Source organism: Falco peregrinus, chromosome 7 (assembly GCF_023634155.1).
Source record: "Falco peregrinus isolate bFalPer1 chromosome 7, bFalPer1.pri, whole genome shotgun sequence".
In the NCBI taxonomy this organism is placed as follows: domain Eukaryota; kingdom Metazoa; phylum Chordata; class Aves; order Falconiformes; family Falconidae; genus Falco; species Falco peregrinus.
The window spans coordinates 83,039,064-83,059,431 of NC_073727.1; the positions used below are offsets into that span (position 1 = coordinate 83,039,064).

The following is a 20,368-nucleotide window of genomic DNA, read 5'->3' on the forward strand; positions in this document are numbered from 1 at the left end:
CCTTATCTTCAAGTTTGTAGGTCTTTTTTTGAATGAATCCAATGCCAGCACTTGACATATGAATCCAGAAATGCAAATGAACTTGTGGTTCAGATGCACTTGCAAAAATCCCGTATCTCTGCATATTTTCTCCAAAGTGCTGGAGGAAAGACCTTGTATTACAATCTGGGAAGGGTAGGATTGATCTTTGGGGAGAGGGATATTCAAAACTGCCCTCTTATTAAATGCTGTGGCAGGTTCCTGACTTAAGACCTTTATTTTGTGTTTTTCTTAAGTGAAAAGTGGGGTTTGGATTTCCCAAGCAAAAGGGAGTTTGTACAACCCTGGCTGTTCAAGGGAAGGACTGTAATCAATTAGTACTTAAGACAAGGCTGTTGGGGTGATGAGGACATTGCTAGTTGATTGTATCTTTTGTGTACTGTGGTGAGGATGTATATCTTAATGGATCAGTCTGTCTTCCAAAATTACTGTATTGACACTCTTCATTCCATTGTAAGACTGCTCCAGGGTATTTGCTGTCATGGCTAGAAGCTTTCTTTTCGTTTCCAGCATAAATTTGTTCCTGACTAACTTGTATATTTGACTTACCTGTTCTTCATCTTCCCTTTAATATACTAAGAGAACAATTGTTTTCCCTTTAGTCTTTGTTTTGTTAGGCTAAACAACTCAAACTATCAAAGAGGTGTTAACAATTTCTGAAGCTTTTTTGGCACCTGTTTCATTTTCTTCCAGAACAGTTGATATAGTCATGAAGTATTCCAGCTGAGTTTCTAGCAGTGATTTTTGCATTAGAATTAACGCTTCCTTGGCTATGTTATTTTACATTTTTAGGGCTGTACTGCATAGTGTCATAGTCATCCTTTCAGCAGATGATAAACTTAAATCTGAATTTTTACTGCTGACTTCTAAATTTATAACAAAAATGTAGTTCTTAAATGTGTGACTTCTCAGTATGTTTTGTTTGGTTTGCTTCTGCTTTTGTCAGTCATGTTCTCAATGTTAACTAGGTCTTTTTGGTATCATCCTCTGCAGCGGTGATGACTCAGCTTTTGAATAGTTTTCATTACCATATTTCAACTTAACATTGTAAATGAATAAGGTAAATATGGGTCATTTTTAGAACAGACTTTAAGAAGCTGCACTAGTAACATCCATCAGCTGGGTAATTTCCCATGTGTCTGTTACCAAATGCTTTGGTGAAATATTAATAGGCTACTTCTTCCTTGTTTAGAAGAATCACTTATCAAGTTAATTTGATGTGATAGCAGATTTAGGTGGTGTTTGGACTCTTTTCTGTTACTTTTGTATGATTAAATGTTCTTAATCTCAAAAATATTTTGAAACCTTGGAAACTCCTGGAGTCAGTAAGCTAACATGTCTGTAGTTACATGGATTTTTTTTTTCTTTAAAAATGTGCTGAAAATGTTTTCAGTCAGAAGGGGCCACTTCTAACTTCACAGCTATAAAAATGTTTGCTAGTAGACATGGTGCATGTATCAGCTTTTTTGATCTCTGGAATGTAAATTAGCTAGTCCTTCTGCTTTGAGGGAATTGAGCTCTTTGGTTGTATTTTCATTTAAATTGTGATAATTTCGTAACTTCCTGTTCATAACCAGCATTCTTTTAGGTCATCCAAAATTGACTCTTCTGTTGGGAAATCAATTATATTTTTTCATTCCAAGTTTTCAGATTGCATCTGGAAGGAAGCCTTGCTTAGTTTTCTCTTTGCTTGATAATAGTTTCAGGTATTTTTTTGGTATTTGTTAATTTCCAAAATGAACAAAAAATTTCAGGCTTTCACCATAAGCAAAGGAAGTCAACTTTAAATAGCTGTTTTCTTTTTTTGTCTTCAAAACGTACTGGACTAAGTCTGAATATCTTCCAGTCCTGCTCTGATGAATCTTTATCCAACCAAGTGAGGATCACTCAGTTGAATTTTTTTTGTCATATATCTACATTAATTTACTAAACTAACGTATTTTTTTTTAATCCAACTGATTTTCTTTTGTTCAGTTTACCTCAATGTTATTGTTAAAATGTTAGTTCAACTTTATCGGAGGGAAGTGCATTAGTATCTAAATTGTGGTGTAGAGGGGAGCTATTCAAGCCTCCTCAATGAACAAAATAAAATTGGGGTGTATGATTATGTAGCACTGATATTAATTCACTTTAAGAACTGCTCAATCTGTACACAAGTTTATTTAAAGTGAATAATTGCTTGGTTTTTGATATTAATTGAGGAAGCTTGTAGAAGAATTGCAGTTTAAGTAAACTATTAAAAAATATCTTCACAGATTGTTATTCCAAGGAGTCCTCTTCAGGCCAAAGGACTGCTGCTGTCATGCATAGAGGACAAAAATCCATGCATATTCTTTGAACCTAAAATACTTTACAGAGCCGCAGGTAAAGATTTATATCCTGTATTTTCCAATAAAGGAACACGCTTTTTTTTTGCGCATATATGTTGATAGTCACAATTGAAACAATGTAGCAGAAGTCTTGACTTGTTTTGTCTCTAGCTATGTTTGGAGTTTGTGTTTTTAGAGGAAGTGTGAAAACTGAGTAAGATCTCTAAATTTGGCTGCAAAGATAAATGAACATTTACAGTCTGATTCATATTCATTCATAACATTCAGTTAACTTTGGAAGTGGAATGCTTTGTACAGTCATGGTTTAAAAAAACCCCCAGAACTAAGAGCATTATCCTTTATCAAATTGCAATATAAATTTGATAGAAGTTAAACTGCTTTCTTTTTGATAACTCTAGTTACTGAAAAAAGTTTCCAGATGTTTATTTCCAAAAGAACTGAACTTCACCATCAGCATTTTCCCAAAGTTAAAATTTCTTTTGAGGGCTTGATTTCTAACAGTCGTGAAAATCTGCCCCCTTAGATTTTAATCTTGCGTAGCAGGAGGTGCAAGTGCCATTATTTTTCATTTGTTTCAGTCATAGTGCATTTTTTGCTTCATAGAAGTTTTAACAGTTATTATGCGTAACATACAAGAACAGAGTAATTTGATGATGAGAGTGCTTGAGGTCATTGTAAAAAAAAAAAAAAGCTTGTTACTACTTTGGACTAGAGAAACTGGACTGAGAACAGATAATGGATGAAAGCAAATATTGCATGTGGAGGCAGGCAGAGTGGGTGGATGAGCTGGTAAAACAGGACTCAAGCCATCACTTACCTCCAGCATTTCTATGTCATACAGCTTGATACACCAACTATGGCTGAATCCGTTAATCAATTTATAAGTTGACTGTGTGAACTGGTGATGAGTGAAGGACAAAATGTTTGTATTTTACTTGGGACCTCTTAACATCACTTTTCCATCAGTACATCCATTTTGTTTGTTAGTAAATTTATCTTCTTCCTAGAGAATAGAACCAAAAAATATCAAGGGAAAGATTTAGAAAGCAGACATCAAAGCTACAAAAAATAGCAGAGTAACTCAGGAACAAATAGGATTTTTACCAGGGAAATGGCTTATTTGCTTCTATATTTTCAAAAAAAGTCCAGAATTTCCATTAGCAATGTATTTGTAAAGTGCTGCTATTTTTATTGTGGTGTGATGTACCCAGAGAGTGTTGCATTTCTTAAGTTGAGTGTGTTTTGAAAGCTTACTGAAATTTAGCAATAAATACCTCCGACCCTTTGTTTAGATGAAGTAGTTTGTAAAAGGAACTTGAGTCTGAGTCCTATTAGAGAAAAAGATGGAAGCTGAAATTTGTTGTGTCTTTAAAACAGCCCTTTTTTACCTCAGTGTTTACAAGTCACAAATACAGACTGAGAATATAGGGAGGTTTTTGTTTGAGGAAATTAACTTGAAAGCAGTTGCTGGATCATCTGGTGAACAGAAATCAACCTTGTGATTGAAATCTTGAGTAAAAGACGTGCTGAAATAGTGGTTAATGCTATTTGTTTTGGTTGATAACTAACTGCGGTGTTGCTGCAAGACGATGTTGGCAATTTCTGAAAGACTCTGGTTTCTTCCTATATTCTGATAGCCTGATTTTTCAGAGACATTACCTGTGGTTTTTTTAGTCATTGATTTCCACCAGAAACTTCCAGTTTAACATTGATATATTTTTTAGGAGAAAGGTGGTATATTAGTAGTATAATAAGGTATAAATCCCCATCCAAGACCTGGGACCTCATTGTTCCAGACAAAAACCCCCTAATTTTCTTTATTTCCTCTACGATGGCTAAGGCATTGAATAATGAAATTATATTGCCCCTACCATACATTTCTTTTCTAGTTCTAGCTTCATGTGAACAGACGTGTTTGTTGCAGACAATGTCATGACTGATGTTACAGGGGGTGTGTAAAGACTTCATTGAAAAATTAGGTTTTGAAGATTATAATGAGCAGTATTTTCTATCTGTAAAAGTAATGTCGGCATTTGAGCCTCTCAACCAGGGGTCCTCAAACTACGGCCCGCGGGCCGGGAATGGCCCCCCAGGGTCCTCAATCCGGCCCCCGGTATTTACAGACCCCCCCGCCGGGGGTTGGGGGGGAACCAAGCAGCCACAGATGGCCTCCTGCCACTTCATCCGCGCCGGCCCCCTGGTTAAAAAGTTCGAGGACCCCTGCTCTAAACAGCTATCTGTAATATTTTATTCAGAGTTGTTAATATCTTTGAAATTTCAGCTGAAAATAGGCTGTAGATGGGATAGCCTTTAAAACACAGGATGTCTGTCCTTGTTTGTGTGGGTTGAAGCTACTAATGCTTTGTTTAAAACAAACAAAACAAAAAATGACAAAATCCCCACAACTACTACATCCCAACCAAACAAAAACCTATGCCCTCTGCTTCTGCCCCCGGTGTTGCTGTTCCTGTTGAAATTAGCTGTTGGATGCTAGTGATGGAAGATATCTTATATATCCTAAGGTAGATCGATACTGAAGTTGCTTTTTGAGAATGTTAGGCAGGGTGCCAGGTCATTGCTGTTTTATGAAAGCTCTTGTGCAGAACCAACCTTGTGATTTTGCATTTAATGCATACCTTCAAGGAGCTATATATAGGCTTACCAATTGCTTTCAAGGTGTTTTTTGGGTTTGGGTGTGGGGTTTTTTTTGCTTGTTGATGACAGGGCAGGTTTTTCAAGATGCAAGCATAGATTCCCACCCCCCTGGGCCCCCAACAGTAAAGACATTGTACAAAATAATCTTCATAAATGTTTTGACATTTGCTTGGTCTCCAAGGTAGATCAGAGCTGTAGCACAAAATATTTCAATGCGACAATCACATGGATATTGTGATTGCTTGCTGTTTGCTTTGAATAATGCATTTAGGTGGATGTCTTTCCAAATGAACACAGATGTGCTTATTCAAGTATGTTGTATGCCTATTCAGACGTGAGGTAAAACTAACCATGTTATTAAGTGAGCAGTTGTTTCCATGTGAATATTTGCTATCCAAACATGCCTTTTCCCACACAAGATACAAGAATAAAACTAGGTCTTAAATCTTCACCTTAATCACCCCTGGGAGAAAGGTGGGTGTTGAAGTAGCATTGTCTTAATTTTACCACATTCACACTGTGACGAACTGAGGAGAAAAAGCAACATCCTAAGTGAAGAACAGCTTTGCAAGAACATCTTGAAAATGTTTTCCAGTTCATTCAAAAAGTAACTCACACCTTAGATATCCAAGAGACCTAGTAACATCAAAAACAGGGAGTGGACTTAAAGCGAAGATCTTAAACTTTGCCTCAGTGTCTGTTAATAGTAGGTTTTGAAAGTTACAGAAGAGAACTATCTGTTTTGTTTGAATGAAATAGAATTGTTAAGTTCCATATTATGCATTAGCTTTAATGTGCAACCAATTTGAAATAGTCCCTATGTACAGATACATGTGTTTGTTTATAGGTGTATATATAACATGTTAGCTATATGTATATGTTTGTGTAGATCTGTATACAAAACATATAAAGTGGTAATTAGATTGGAAAAGGAGTATACTTAGTATGTGTAGCTGTAGCTAATGATTGCAGATTTCTTCTTCCCATACTCTGAAGCAGTACAGTGCTGCGTCTGTGGCTAAGCCCACAGTCAGGACTGCATATTTCTCTTGCAGAGTCACCCCTCTTACTAGCAGTTTGTTTAGCAGAGGATTTGCTGTTCCTGCCTGTGCCTGGGCTCTTCGGAGTGCTCACCCTTACTCCTTATTTACTTTCTTGGACAGTTATGGCAGTGCCACTACCAGCTTGGTTGTACATATGTGGAGTGGAGATGACAGTGTTTTTCTCCCCCGGATAGCTCTTTTTCTTTAAAAACTCTTGAGTGGAGGATCTTGGCCAGTCTAGCAGCCCTGCATGGTTCCCACAGGAGATAGAACAGCCTTTTAGTTGCCTCACTCCAGTCCCTTCCAGCAGCTGGTATTTGGGAGACATGCTGTTCCCACCCCAGGAGCTGGTGGCCAAGACAATACCACAGGCCCAGTGTGCCTGCACCCTGGTTTGAGTGCTGTTGCTGGCCCAGTGTCTTGTCTTCTCGTGCTGGTCTCACCAGCAGCTGGCGCTTGGTCCTGGTAGCACACACCACGTGCACAGGGTAAGATTTCAAAAGAAGCTAGGACTGACCACCGTAGTGAGGCAGAGGGATCAGTCAGGCTACGTGCTGACTGGCCCCATTTTATGTGCAACTGGCCCCTTTATAACCCTTTCTATTTCTTCCCCACCTTGTTCGTCCCCAGTCCCCTTCACCTTCACATGCCTTCATCAGCTGGTGTAGTTCCATGCACACACCCCACCCCCCAGCACCCTGGACCCTCAGGTTTGTGTGCTTACCAGTTGCAAAGTCCTGGTTTGCCCATAGCTTCTTGATGGCCCTTCACTCAGTGTTCCTGACCAGGTTTGGTTTTGGTCTTTGTCTCTGTTATGTTTGTCTCATTTGTGTCTTTGTATATTTTGTTTATAGCTTCTCCTTTTTCTCTGTCATCCTGTTTGACAAGGTCCTCTGTCAGATGATATTACTGAAAGAAACGCTCCCACATTCCCCATACCCTTACTGATAAGTGGGACTGAGCAGTTTTGGTTCTTGTTACTGCTTTCCTCGTTGTTTGTTGGGTAGGCTTGTGCCTCTGTGTGTTCTTCCTTATGGCTTCTCCCTCTTCCTGTTATCCCCTTTTGCATTGAAAAGATCCATGTCCAGACACCCTTAAGGGAGCAGACGCTTACTTCTCCCACATAACCTTACAGTGGTCATCAGTTTTGTGTATGTTAATTTGTCTTGTATAAAATCAGAAAGGAGCAAAGAAATGTAAGCCTTTCTGGGTAAAAGCCCGGAGTTAAATATACAAGTACACATATATAGAGAGAATTCTGTTACTGGTTAACTTAGATTATAATGTTAGTGAAGGTGCGATGGTGATGTCCCCCTAAATGTCAGAGATACTAAGAAAATACCTGAATTAAAAATAAAAAGGAAGCTTTGATTTACAAAAAGTAGTTAACAGCCTGTGCAGTGTCAAGAGCACATAATAGTTATGAATCAAAGGAGAAGATGAGTCACCTTGACATTATCAGGTTCAGACATCTTGTGGAGAACCTACTCTGATGTTTTTTGACCTTTTCAGTTTCATTTAATTGTACTATATATGACATCGGTGGTGTAGAAATAAATATGACTTGCATCAGTGGTTGTTATAGAGACAGGACAGGTAAGATGAGAAAACATGTTTTCCTTCTAGTGTTCAGACTTCTCTTCCAGAAAAAGCAACAGATGGTGCAGCCTCTTAAAATTAACTTATGATGGCCTTTTCTCTCTGATAATTACAACTGTTTGTTGATTGCTTTATTTGAAATCTGTATTTGAAATATTTATATCTTCAATAATAGATGAATGGGCTGCTTCGTATATAAACATTGTCATCCTGGTTTGGTTAATTATTATGGAAGAATATGCACAGCATAATTTCATATGCTGCTTTTCACCATTGCTAGTGGAGGAAGGAAGGCATTTGAATAAAATCCTGCCAAATCTGGACTTCCCTAAGAATTCTTGACAAGCTGAATTTTGCTTTTAATAAAGTCAAGAATTCTAGATGAGCTCATCCAATAGACATCTTGTTACAGAATGGTTTAGCTATAATAAGAAATCAGTTAATTTGTGTAATTGGATGTTATATTTAATTCCCCTGAGTGCGTAAAACTATTAGACAGAGAAGGAGCTGTTTGTATCATGTACACTGTCCAGTTCTTCCTCTGGTGCATCCCACTGTCACTTCAAAACCTTCTCGTTCATGTCAGTTGCCTGGGTTTCTACTTGAAGGTCCTGTGGCATCTTTATAAGGTTCTTGTTCTCCAGGTTTCATGTAGGTGACCTTCCCATCAAAAAGGCAGCTATGCAGTGCCAATTAGTATAATTGTGGGTTTCATAATTATCTTTTAGGATCTCTGCTTTCATTTGCCAGAGGGTTTCATAATGTGCAAAAGCCGTAGAAGCCTGGTCTGCTTTACTGTCAACTAGTAATGTGGAGTGAGCAAGGGCTGGATGTGCCTTTCCCCTTTTTCTTTCCTCACCCTGTATTCCTTTAGCCACTCAAAGAAATGATTACAGGAAGACACTGATATTTTAGTACATTAAAAATAATTGTTTATAAAGAGATCTGATTTTGTGATATGTTTAAAAGAATCTTGTGTTTAAAATTCCATTTTTTTCTGTTTTCTTGGATTGAATGGACATGTGTTCTTGAATTATGCCGGGGGGGAAAAAAGTTCCTGTTCTGTTTTTAGGAAGAATAATTTAGTTAATATGTGTTTCCTCAGTGCCTGTTCAGGTGAAGTGAGATACTTCTCACTTCACAGGCAAAAACATTTTTACTGTGAGGGTTGTCAAACACAGGAACAGGTTGCACAGAGAGAAGTTGCTGTGGAGTCCCTGACCATGGAAACAGTCAGAGCCTGACTGGACATGGCCCTGAGAACAACCAGGTCAAGGTGACCTTGCTCTGAGCAGGGGGCTTGGACTATGTAATTCTGTGAAACTTGTAGTATTTATGTATTACTACTAGCAAAAAAAAATAATAATACTGTAATTAAAAAAAACCAACCAAACGTTGACTACTTGATTTATTGAAATGTTACGTTTATAATTTGTAAGCCAGAAAAAAACCCTAGATCATTCTACTTCTACTGGATCTGACATACCAACGAAGGAAAAATAAAAAATGCTTAATTTCTTCCCTAGGTAGGATTCTTTATCATAATTTCAAGAAGGAATTTTGTGCAGCAGGATCTCAATACCTACTTTATGAGCTATGAAATACATTAACAAATAGAGTGCCTTCTTCCCCTTCCCTGGGGGATCAGGCCCAGCCAGCATGGGCTTATGAAAGGCTGGTCATGCTTGACTATCTCCTATGACAAGATGACCCGCCTATATGGATGGGGTGGATGTTGTCTACCTGGGTGTCAGTGAAACCTTTGACACCATTTCCCACAGCATTCTCCTGCAGAAACTGGCTGCACATGGCTTGCACAGGTGTGTCCTTCACTGGGTAAAAAGTGGCTGGATGGCCGAGCCCAAAGAGTGGTGGTGAACGGAGTTACCTCCAGCTGGCGGCTGGTCACAAGCGGTGTTCCTCAGGGCTCAGCACTGGGGCCAGTCCTGTTCAATGTCCTTATCGATGATCTGGACGAGGGGATCGAGTGCACCCTCAGCGACTTTGCAGATGACAACAGGTTGGTGGGGAGTGTTGATCTGCTTGAGGGCAGGAAGGCTCTGCAGGGGGGTCTGGACAGGCTGGATCAATGGGCCAAGGCCAGTTGCATGAGGTTCAGCAAGGCTCAGGGCCGGGTCCTGCACCTGGGTCACCACAACCCCACACAGCGCTACAGGCTTGGGGAAGAGCGGCTGGAAAGCTGCCTGGTGGGAAAGGACCTGGGGGTGCTGGTCGACAGCCGGCTGAACATGAGCCATCGGTGTGCCCAGGTGGCCAGGAGGCCAACAGCATCCTGGCTTGTATCAGCAACAGTGTGGCCAGCAGGACCAGGGCAGTGACTGTCCCCCTGTACTGGGCACTGGTGAGGCCGCCCCTCGAACCCTGGGTTCAGGTTTGGGCCCCTCACTGCAAGACAGACATTGAGGTGCTGGAGCGTGTCCAGAGCATGTCCTTCTGGTGCATAGACAAGTTCACCTTTACATCAGAACAATATTTCATTTAAAATATTATACATGAATGCCTTTTGTCATAGCGTTAATCATTAAACCACTCAACGAATAGTGCATTGGAACATTGATTCAAAACTAGCACAACTGACCTAACATTTCCGTCTGAAAAATAGTAAATGGGTCTTCTGTTGAGTGGAGCTACCTTAAAGGTCTTAGAGAAGACAAGATGCATAATTTTTGTCTACTCTTTCTAATTGTGATGTACTTTTGGTGAATAGATAGTAAAAATATTTAGCCTAATTTAAAACTGCTATAATTACAAGTTCTTGCTGACTCTTTCAGTGTAGGTTCTGAAAACTTCTCTCTATTTAGACATAAAAAACTGTGAAGAATTCTTCTGACAGATATCAGGAGGGTACTAGCACAGCTTTTCTTTCTCGTCTTGAGTATTGAAGTATAATTTCAAGTCTTGATGCTTATTAGAATTAACTACAGCAATTAGTTGAGATTTTTTTTATCCATTGTAGCAGTGTCCTTCTCCATAGCTGAAGCTGATATTTTGATTTAGGGTACAGGACTTACTACTATCATTATTGTATATATATTTATCTTATTGCTGTGGTATGTAACATAAATTAAAGACTGTACTGAATGTGTTTTTAGCAGTATAATTAAAAATATTCTTAATTACGTTTGAAATAAGCCTAATACTCAATGTGATTTTGTTTTTAGATGACATTAACGTTGAAGAAAATTTTTAGTGTATACTTTTATGGGGCGATACTAAATAAAGGAATCTACTCCTTATTTTTCCTTTGTTTTTATTTATTCAGTGGAACAAGTTCCTGTGGAGCCGTACAACATTCCACTGTCTCAAGCTGAGGTGCTGCAGACTGGCAGTGATGTGACACTGGTTGCTTGGGGCACTCAGGTTGGTAAGGCTCTTACAAGGTAGCTGTCATCCAGCAAAGCCTAAGCTAAGGGTTAGGTGATGTTTGAATAGTGTTGCATTCAGGCTCAAGTGCCAGACAATAAACTCTGTGCGTCTTCCATCACTATATGCTTGAATAAATTGATTACCAATGTTTATATTTATACAAAACTCGGTTTTTATTGTGTAAGTTTTTACTAATTTTTAGTTGAAGCCGACTTGGGAAATGTAAGAGGTACCTGTACAGGAGGTTAATAATTTATCGGTGATTATGAAAGTGCTGTATTTAAGAGTGTAGTGGTGAGATGTGACTGTGAGGAAGGCAGTGGGAGACTTCAAAGTAGTACGTTGAAAGAAAAATATAAATTTTTGCTGCATGATTTTGAAAAATGCATTTTGGGGTTCCCTTTATACAGAGAGTTAAAATTCACTGAACATTTAATACAAATAGGAATTGGTATAATATTGATTCTAACAGATAGATTTCAAAGCTGTGCAGAAACATGATTGGACCCCCCCCAAATTAAGATGTGCAAATATTGAAATATTTGGTAAGAAAACAAGTGTTTGTTTTCAAGAACTAAAGAAAAGAAATTTGAGTCTAGTTTGGAATTACCATTTCTTTTCATTACCTTTAATCTATAATCAAGGAATTGCTGTTTTCTTTGTCTAATTATATCTGAGAAGCTTTTAGAGGTATGTTATAACTTTCATCACAAGAGTATTGAACTGATTGCTGGGGTTGTGCCTCTTGTGTGGTTTTTTTTTTTTTTTTTCTTTTAGTTTGAAATCTGTAATCTTCAGTGTTTTCCTGTGATAGGCTTCCTTGTCAGACTAATTGATCACCTTTATCTATGGTTATTTCTATTAGCCTTTGATACTTTGCACTGGTGTTAAATTATGCACTCCTTCAGTATCTTTACTTGTGCTAGTTTCTCCTGCAGAAGAGAGTTCCTATAGCTCTTCATATTTCCTTTGGAAAGTGCAAGTTTTTTGCTCCATTTGGATGAAATCTTGGTGTTCTTCATATTCCCAGAAATTGAACTGATAAAGTAATGGCTTGAAATCTGGCTGTGGAGATTTAATAATATCCTGACTTGACCCAGTAGACAGTAGTACAGACAGGACTTGGAGCGATATCCTTCAAAAAACCTGTGTGCTTTGAAGCTTGGAAAGTATAGGCCAAGTCTTAAGACAGGCGGTTCTTTTGATGTGAATAGCAATAGGGCAGATGTGCAGCCTTAATTCAAGTTTAGGAGCTGACCAAACCACGGGTGTGGCAGTATAATACAGCGTGGGGACAGATGCTTAGTGCATATGCAGTAAATCCAACGTGCTCTGGATGTGTCAGGCTTCTGCAGATCAAGTATGTTCAGTGAGTTTGGGCTGAGAGTGTTTGCAGGCTGTGGACATAAACTTGGAACTTGCTTGCTAAATGTGCAACTAATCCAGAGTTTATTGTCAATAGGCAGAGTGCACGTACTCACTGGTTACTTACCATATGATTTTAGATGTTAAGTAGCTGCGTGGCAGCTGCTGCTCTGGTGAGGTTGCCTGATGGTTGCTTTTCTGGGTGGTACTAATGAGAGACAGGAAAGGCTTTTAGTTTCTCTCCAGTTGTGCGCAGTCTTTTGTTGTCATCAACTAATTCTTATCCTCTGTCAACTAGGTAAACATTCTCACTTAAACACCAGCGAAACGTCAAAAACGTCCATCTGATGTGCCATGTTGAAAATTCTCAAACCCTTTTATTACAGTCACAGATGTATTAGAAGCTTAAACAAAAATACTGCAGGCTGTATTTTCTTTTTATTATTACAATGCTTATATCTATTTACCTCTTAAAATAGCCCTTTGGTATTGAGCTATTCATATTTGCATTATGTAGATGCGTGTTTAAATCCTTAGTAATGTTGTTTCAGCATAATTTTTGTTCTCTGTAGAATTTGCTCAGTTCTGTGACCCTCAGGCACTGACACTGCCTAACCATGTCCATATTGTTAAATTCTGTTGCCTTCCAGGCCAAGTGACCTCATCCACATTGCTTATTGGGGGTGGACCTTGGCCTCTAGCCCCTTACCTGTGCCTAGAAGTTGCTCAGTGGAGGCCATCTGTCTCAGTCCAAACCTGTAGTATGAAACATTCTAACAGTAAGGAAAACATCAGAGTTTATTGACAACATCATACTGAGAAATTCTTTTTTTACCCTCGTATCTCATGAGCAAATACTTTTTGCCGAGGTATTTGTGGAGGATAATCTGAGTTGTTGTCAACATGTTGTTTTCCATGTTGGAGCATTTGGTTGCTGATGTTTGTTTTAGGGAAGCCAGTACTTGCAATAAGTTTGCTTAAGTGTTGTATAATGTCAAGATACAGTTTTGAGTGTATATAATATATATAATGTATGTATAATAACATACTGTTATTATTTTTTGTAATTTCTATATAATCTCTTCTTTTCTGTTCATATCATAACATACCTTATGAGAAAGTTTCTAACAGACGTGGATAGTTTTAAATCTACTTTGCACTTACATATGCTGCTAAATACATGGTCTTACTGGTAGATAGTAAATAGTGTGTATTCTAATTCTTTACAAGCCTCTTGCTAGAGGGGAATACTTTGTGGGGGGTGTGTGTGTGTGTATATATATATATATATATATATATATGTATATTCCAGCTCTGTTGGAAGGCCAGTGAATGGTCGCATTAGTGCCAATATGCTTTGATTGTGGGGGTCAGGACTGGATGTTTATAGGTTGTTTCACATGGTTCTTGCTCTCTCTCCCAACTGTTCATAAAATAATGCATTGGAGATTATCACGTTGTAATCTATTGCACTTCCAGTAAATTGTAGTGAGTGTGGTTAGGAATATTTTTTTGAATGTACATAATGCTTCATCACGTGACTGCTACATCAAGATACATTACTCTGGTATATTTGGGTCTTAGCTAAGTTACAGTCCTAGAAAAACCCTATCCTAAACACCAAACTGAGTACAAATATAAAATGGTGAGACCTGATACTGTTCTCTGAAAGATACTTCTGTAGAAAGCAACAGTTGGGGTGTTTTTTAGTGATCCTTATCTGAAGTTAGTTTTTGAAGTGGTGCCAAAATATTAGGGATAGTGTTAGTAAATAAGAAGAATGAACTGAGCAATAAATGCTGATTAGATTACAGAATAAAAATGTTTCTGCTAAACATACAGGCAATATGCTAAGTCGTTGCTTGTATTTATTATGCGTAATTTAGAACATCTTAAACAGGAATTAAATGTTTACTTGGTGATAATATATTGCCTTTATAGGTACATGTGATCAAAGAGGTGGCAGCAATGGCTCAAGAAAAGCTTGGTGTGTCCTGTGAAGTTATTGATCTGAGGACCATCTTACCCTGGGATACAGAGACAGTTTGCAAGGTAAGGAAATAATGCATGATAATTTAAAACCACAACAAACAAAAAAGTCCCACTAACAACAGCAGCTTAAATGCAGATGATGATGACTTTGTTCTTTAATTTTTTTAAAGGCCTACGGTTTTCCTCTGATTGTATATATTTTTCTGTATCATATGTGAAGAGTAAATGCACATTACATGGACCAAATGTTTGCTTTAGTATTGAAAGAGAAACATGCTTCAGGGTTCAAAATAATGTTAGAATTAAATGTTCTTTGCACCAAAGCAGGGGGCAGGATTTAATCAGACTTGTGCTTGGAAACTGCTTTACTATGACTTCTGGCTCTTTCTATGATCTTTGCCGTCTTTGGGTCTGAAAAGATCAGGTGAAATCTTAAGCTTTTTTTTTCTTTCTGCTGTTCTATACCAAGACCTTTATCTAGTTTTAGGTCTACAATGATGTGCCTTAGTTTTGTTTATCCGTACTTCCAGAAGTAAATGTTTTGATTTAAGGTATATGAATTCTTGGGCTGGTGAGAAAAGGCGACATTTACTATTCTCAGACTATCTGGTTTGAAGTTCATGTGTACTGTGTAGTCCTTGTCAGCTCCATGGGAGTCTGATTTTTACAAAAAACTTCTTTCAAAGCACGAGGCAGCTGAAACTGGAATCTGAATTTCCATATACGGAGAACACATGGGAAGTTATTGTTGTTGTACTTACATTTACCTTGGTCTGCTTACCCCTCTCTCCCCTCTGCCCCGTACTGCTTTGTCTTCAACAGCTAAGAGTTATTGGGAGGAAAGCCCTTAGAGAAATGGAAGGGGGAGTATTTCCCAGAAGTCTTTGTAAATGTAAAGAAAGAATCCTAAGGTATGCTTTTTAAGTGTCATTTGGGAAATTAAAAAACCACCACCAAACAAACTGGAGGTCGTTGAAATGAAACCTTGTATCTAGAAAACTTGATTTTTTGCCCCCCTTCCTGATTTATTGTCTAACTCTTTCCCGTTGTCCTTAAATAGCAATTTTTTGTGTGCATTATTTACAGTGCCTGTATTTTTTTTTCCCCCTTAGTTTTTCACTTACCCATTTGAGGTACTTTATTCACGTATTTATAATGTTAAACTTAAGTTATGCAATATAAATAGTTTTGCTGGTTTGGGAGCACTTATAGACAGGTCTTTTCCATAGCTACCTTATGAAAATTAGCCTGAAGTCTCTTCCATGAAACCATTTTTTGTCAAGCTACTTGAGAACTATGAGAGAAGAGCTGTTACGTGACGGCCATCCAACAATACACATGCTGGTGAACATGCTTTTGGACTGTAATGCTCCAAAAGGTTTTGCAGGTGTGTTTATCCTTTCATTATTTACAACATTAACTGTTAGAGCATTGCCGAAGGTTTACCCCTCACTCGGCTTCCTTGATTTAAGCTCAGACAAGTGGTGTGGGTTAGCAGAATGCTTGCTGCGTCTACTAGAGTTGTGAGCTTCCTTAAGCTGGCAAATCCATTCCTGCCGGACTGTGACTAACAACTCTGGTCCTAATTAAATTGCTGTACACTAGCTTATTTTATGCTGCTGGTCAAGTTACTCTGAAATTTGAGAGATGTCTGCAGCTTAGTTAACTCAGGCCTAGTAACTGTAGTGTACTGAGGTAAGATAACCATAAGGATGACAAGAGCCATGGGCTTGATTAAGTCCTGTGATTCTATCAGGTACCTTCTCTGCCTGCAGTTTTTAATTTAAGGCAATACGGTGTATCTACAACTAAGTCAGATTGTACAGATGTTTAAACAGGGCAGGTCAGGCACACCTCCTTATCTGACTATACATGTATTTGGAGTATCTTAATTGCATAGACAAGTGTTCTGTCATTCTGTAGTTGCTCAATAAGGGGCTTTCTCTTTGTCAGGTAAAACATAAACAGATTGTGATAAAGGGAAAGGTGAACCATTACACCATGGCAAAGCTCCGTAGCATGAATTTTATTATGTTTGTTTGAGGCACTGCCAGTGGGTTTGGATGGAGTCCTATTGTCTGGTTGTGGATGTGTAAAAAAGTTGATACTTCAACGCATAGCTATGTGTTACTTCATAAAAATTTGATCTTCTCCATTGAAGTGTTCTCAGTGTTTGCAGTATATTTCGTGTTACTTGGATGTACTTTCTGTCTGTAAAAAAAAATGAAACATGTTGAGTTGTTGTCATCAATATGAAGAGAAACTTTGGCAGTAATAAATCCTTTACAATCCCTTCTGACAAGTGAAATTATTCAATATTTTTTGTAGCTAATTTTTTTTTTTCTTTTTTCAAAGATTTGAGCTGTCATTCTATGAAAACAAAGCATCTCTTTAGAAAGAGCAGTTAAGTTTGTTTTGTTGGATGGGACTTGCACTGAAATGCTGTCATGAAAAAATATAGCTGTGCATAGGAAGTGCAGAGCTTTAGTTGTACAATGTATTGCAAATCTGTTCTTTAAAAATAAATATTCCATGAAGATTTTCAGCTTATGTTCAGTCATGAACATCTTTTAAGGTATCTGGCATAAACAGATGGAACAGATAGACCTGTTGCTTTAAATTTGTTAATGAGTTTAAGAATTAAGAGTTATTTCAAGAGAAATTTAGTACACATTGGCTAGGCAGTTCAGCTATTGATGATAATAAATACCAAATAATACATGTTTTTAGCACTGCTCCTGTGGCTGCAGGCTGGCCGGTCTGATGGGAGAAATGTTAAATTATCTTCTTCTGTAGATCTTGTCTGTTCTGCTCAGCTGAAAATAGTTAGTGGTTTGCATTTGTAGTATGCAACACTGAAACTTTTTAACTTAATTTGCATCCTGAACAGCTTTTAATGTAATAGCCAGCATAAATAGAAGGATGGAAATGATAGTTGTAGCTGCTTGCTGTAGCCTCATCCCAAGAGGAACTGCTTGGTGCAGCTGTTGCAGATAACAGTGGCTTACAGGGTCAGTTCTGGGATGGGACTTGTCATTCTCTTCCTGAGATGCCAGTGTCAAGGATCAAGAGAAGGGCAGAAAGCTGGTCATGCCGGAGAAAATTCTCCGTTGGCCATTGGTCTGCTGAAGTCCTATTTGTGGACTCTTCCATGATAACAGGATTGCTTTTTACTGCAGTCCAACCAATAAGCAAATCATCAGCTGTGACAGGCTGCCCTTTGCCTCAGACTATTAATCAGCCTCCTTAGGTCTCAGGCCAACTCTTTGTTTTTCCTTGTCTTACATATGTTTGAAGTATGTCTGTCATCTTCTCCTGTTGGATGCAGAGGAAAAGGATGGTGCATGAGATATACTGCAACCTTATTGCCATTTCATTGGTGCCGGGATGCATGGTCCTCTGCTGATGGGAGTCTGTCCTGTGATCTTACTGGAGAGCAGGAGTTTGGGATCTGATGTTAAAACACACCCCATGGTGTCCTTTGTGATCAGTACAGGCTGTTATTTTAGTTGTTGGCCTGCTGCTGCTTTCAGTTTCTGTACACGTGTCTCCATTCACGTACCTTTTATGCCAACCCTAACGTATCTGTTACAATTCTCTTTATTATTATGGTTCTGTCTGCTAGCTCTTTCTAGAAGGCTGGGAGCCTTGTTTAGCTTCTTGTAGGCCATGTAATTGTTCTTAATCATGTGCCTAACATTTGGGTTCCCTATGTTGTTGCGTGTGGGTCAGGAATTGAAATAGAAAGGAGAAAGGAATTGAATTTTACAGAAGTCGTATGCATTTGCCAGTCTGATGTGTTTTACTCTGCAGGCTTATTTTATTATTGTGCTTACCCAAGAAATGCTGCATTATTATATCTGAATACTTCTGTGAATTTTCCATGTCAATCTATGTAATTTTTAAGCAAAATCAAGGTGCCTTCATGGTTGGTGTTGGGGGATGAGCAGGTCTCATAACCTTAACTTGACTCATTTCTAAAGATAGTAACAATTAACTTTAATACTGAAGTTTTCAATGCAGCTATTAAGAATGAGATGCTTTACTTAAGTGGAAATATATGCAACTTTAAGACTAATTTGACAACTGTGGTATAGGCATGAAGAAGAATTGGCTGACATGGTTAGTACTTTGGAGATGAGCAGTAATATGTCAGAATTTTCACTGCAAATCTAACTGCTTAGTCTGCTTTCTGTAGCTGTTTTTATGTAGAAAATTGTCATCAAAATACATAATTCCTAAAACTGTGAGAAGTTATACTTCACAACTGCCACCAGAGGCCTCTTTTTAACCAAGTTAGGCAGCTGCTTTGATTTTGCATTGCTTTTATGAGCATGTTTATGAATATATAGATAGCTCTCAGTGAAGCATAAATAAACATAAATAATAAACATAGTGAACATAAATAAAATTTGCTGCCTAATTTTACAGATATTTTCTTTGCGTTTCTAAGATTTTGAGGTTATGTTCAGTTTTGAAGTAGGTTGAAATTTGTAATCTGCATGAGAAGATGAGAGTACACCTGCCTGGAGCAGACTGCCATGGGCACTGAATGGATCCCAGCAGTAATTGAAACTTCTTTTCAGTACAGTTCCTGAGATGGGTAAATGTGCAAACAGAGGCTAGATTTTTCTTTTGTCAATCTTCAGAATCTAAGAATGACTATTGAAGTTTGAGCTAGTTACAGTAGCTCATACAACTATTCGAGAGAAGGGATATCTCCTGAGCATCATTCATCCCAGCTATTTCAGAGGCTATTTTGGGATGAGATAGACTGGTCTCTGGAAATGTCTTGGTTTAAAAGTTTAAAGTAAAAAAGTTAAGGGAGCCCTGACTGAGTAGTGTAAAGTCAGGAGAGATAAGTTGCACCCTCATTGTGTGGTTGAGAGATGACACCCACTGCTGACAGAAAGGACATAAGTAGTTGGCCTGTTAAAAAAAAAAAAGACACCCCTTTTCTAGAATAAAAGCAAAAAATCTGTGTGTGTGTATATTTCTATAAATATACATATATATATATTTTTTACATAAGGCTTCATTACTATTTAATTTGGGAAAACTTCTTGGGAATGACATCCTTACTTAAAGGCTATAGATACAAACAATCCCTTGCCCCTGAAAATTGATCTAGCCTGTTTCAAGATTATTTAGCAATCTCTTTTTTTAAAGGCATTCCTTCTCAGAGAAATAATTGATTTTACAGGCTGACAGCTTAAAAAGGCACACAGGAAAAATTTTAGACCTGCATTTTATACTTTGTTGCTTTTCACAAGAATCTGGGCAGGTAAAAAAGTTGAACTACATAAAATGCAGTATATTCCTTAGTTGTCTATATTCAATTGGAATTTGTCACTTTGAACATATTTCAAACTGCTGAAGTTGTGACTGCTGTGCCTGTGTTGTTTGATAGGCTCAATGCTGTGGAAGTTCGATGTTACGTCTCTTCTGAGCTTTAAAAGCTTTATGTGCTTAGAAAACTAACTTCTGAAATGATTATTTTTCTCAATTTTGTGAAGTGTTCGTACCAGAGAAACTTTTTTAAAAAACTTGACTACTTGTTTTCTTTTTATGATGCCAAGGACTGTTTTTACTATATTATTTTGTGGTTATATGCGTGGGTTTGAGCTAGTGGGCTTGTATGTCACGATCACTGAAACTTCAACGGTTCTCATAAGATTCAGATCATGCTGAAAGTGTCACTAGTTGAATCTGCCCGATTTTGATGCCTTTTGTGCTGTAAAGCCTTTTAATAAAACACGGTATTCTGAAGAGAAAGGTAGGAATGGGCAGGATCTTTTCCTTTTGGAGAGTGCCCTCCTTACAGGAGCAATCACATTCCCTTTTGTTTTCTCTCATACAACAGGAAGTTTTCTGGTGCTTATTCTGTGCTATTTAGGGTAACAACAGCAATAGAATATGAGCAGGCTGGTCTCCACTTTATCCTGTAATTTGATAACA

General features: G+C 38.1%; 1 protein-coding gene across 3 annotated transcripts in view; it reads left to right on the plus strand.

The window, feature by feature from the left end:
- The window catches only part of BCKDHB (branched chain keto acid dehydrogenase E1 subunit beta), a 131,841-nt gene that overhangs the window by 26,978 nt on the left and 84,495 nt on the right, over positions 1-20,368 (plus strand). For all 3 annotated transcript variants that reach the window (XM_055810238.1, XM_055810236.1, XM_055810237.1), the window contains exons 6-8: positions 2,295-2,403; positions 10,950-11,047; positions 14,360-14,470. In XM_055810238.1, coding sequence (XP_055666213.1) covers positions 2,295-2,403; positions 10,950-11,047; positions 14,360-14,470 — 318 coding nt within the window. The remainder of the gene's footprint in view (positions 1-2,294; positions 2,404-10,949; positions 11,048-14,359; positions 14,471-20,368) is intronic.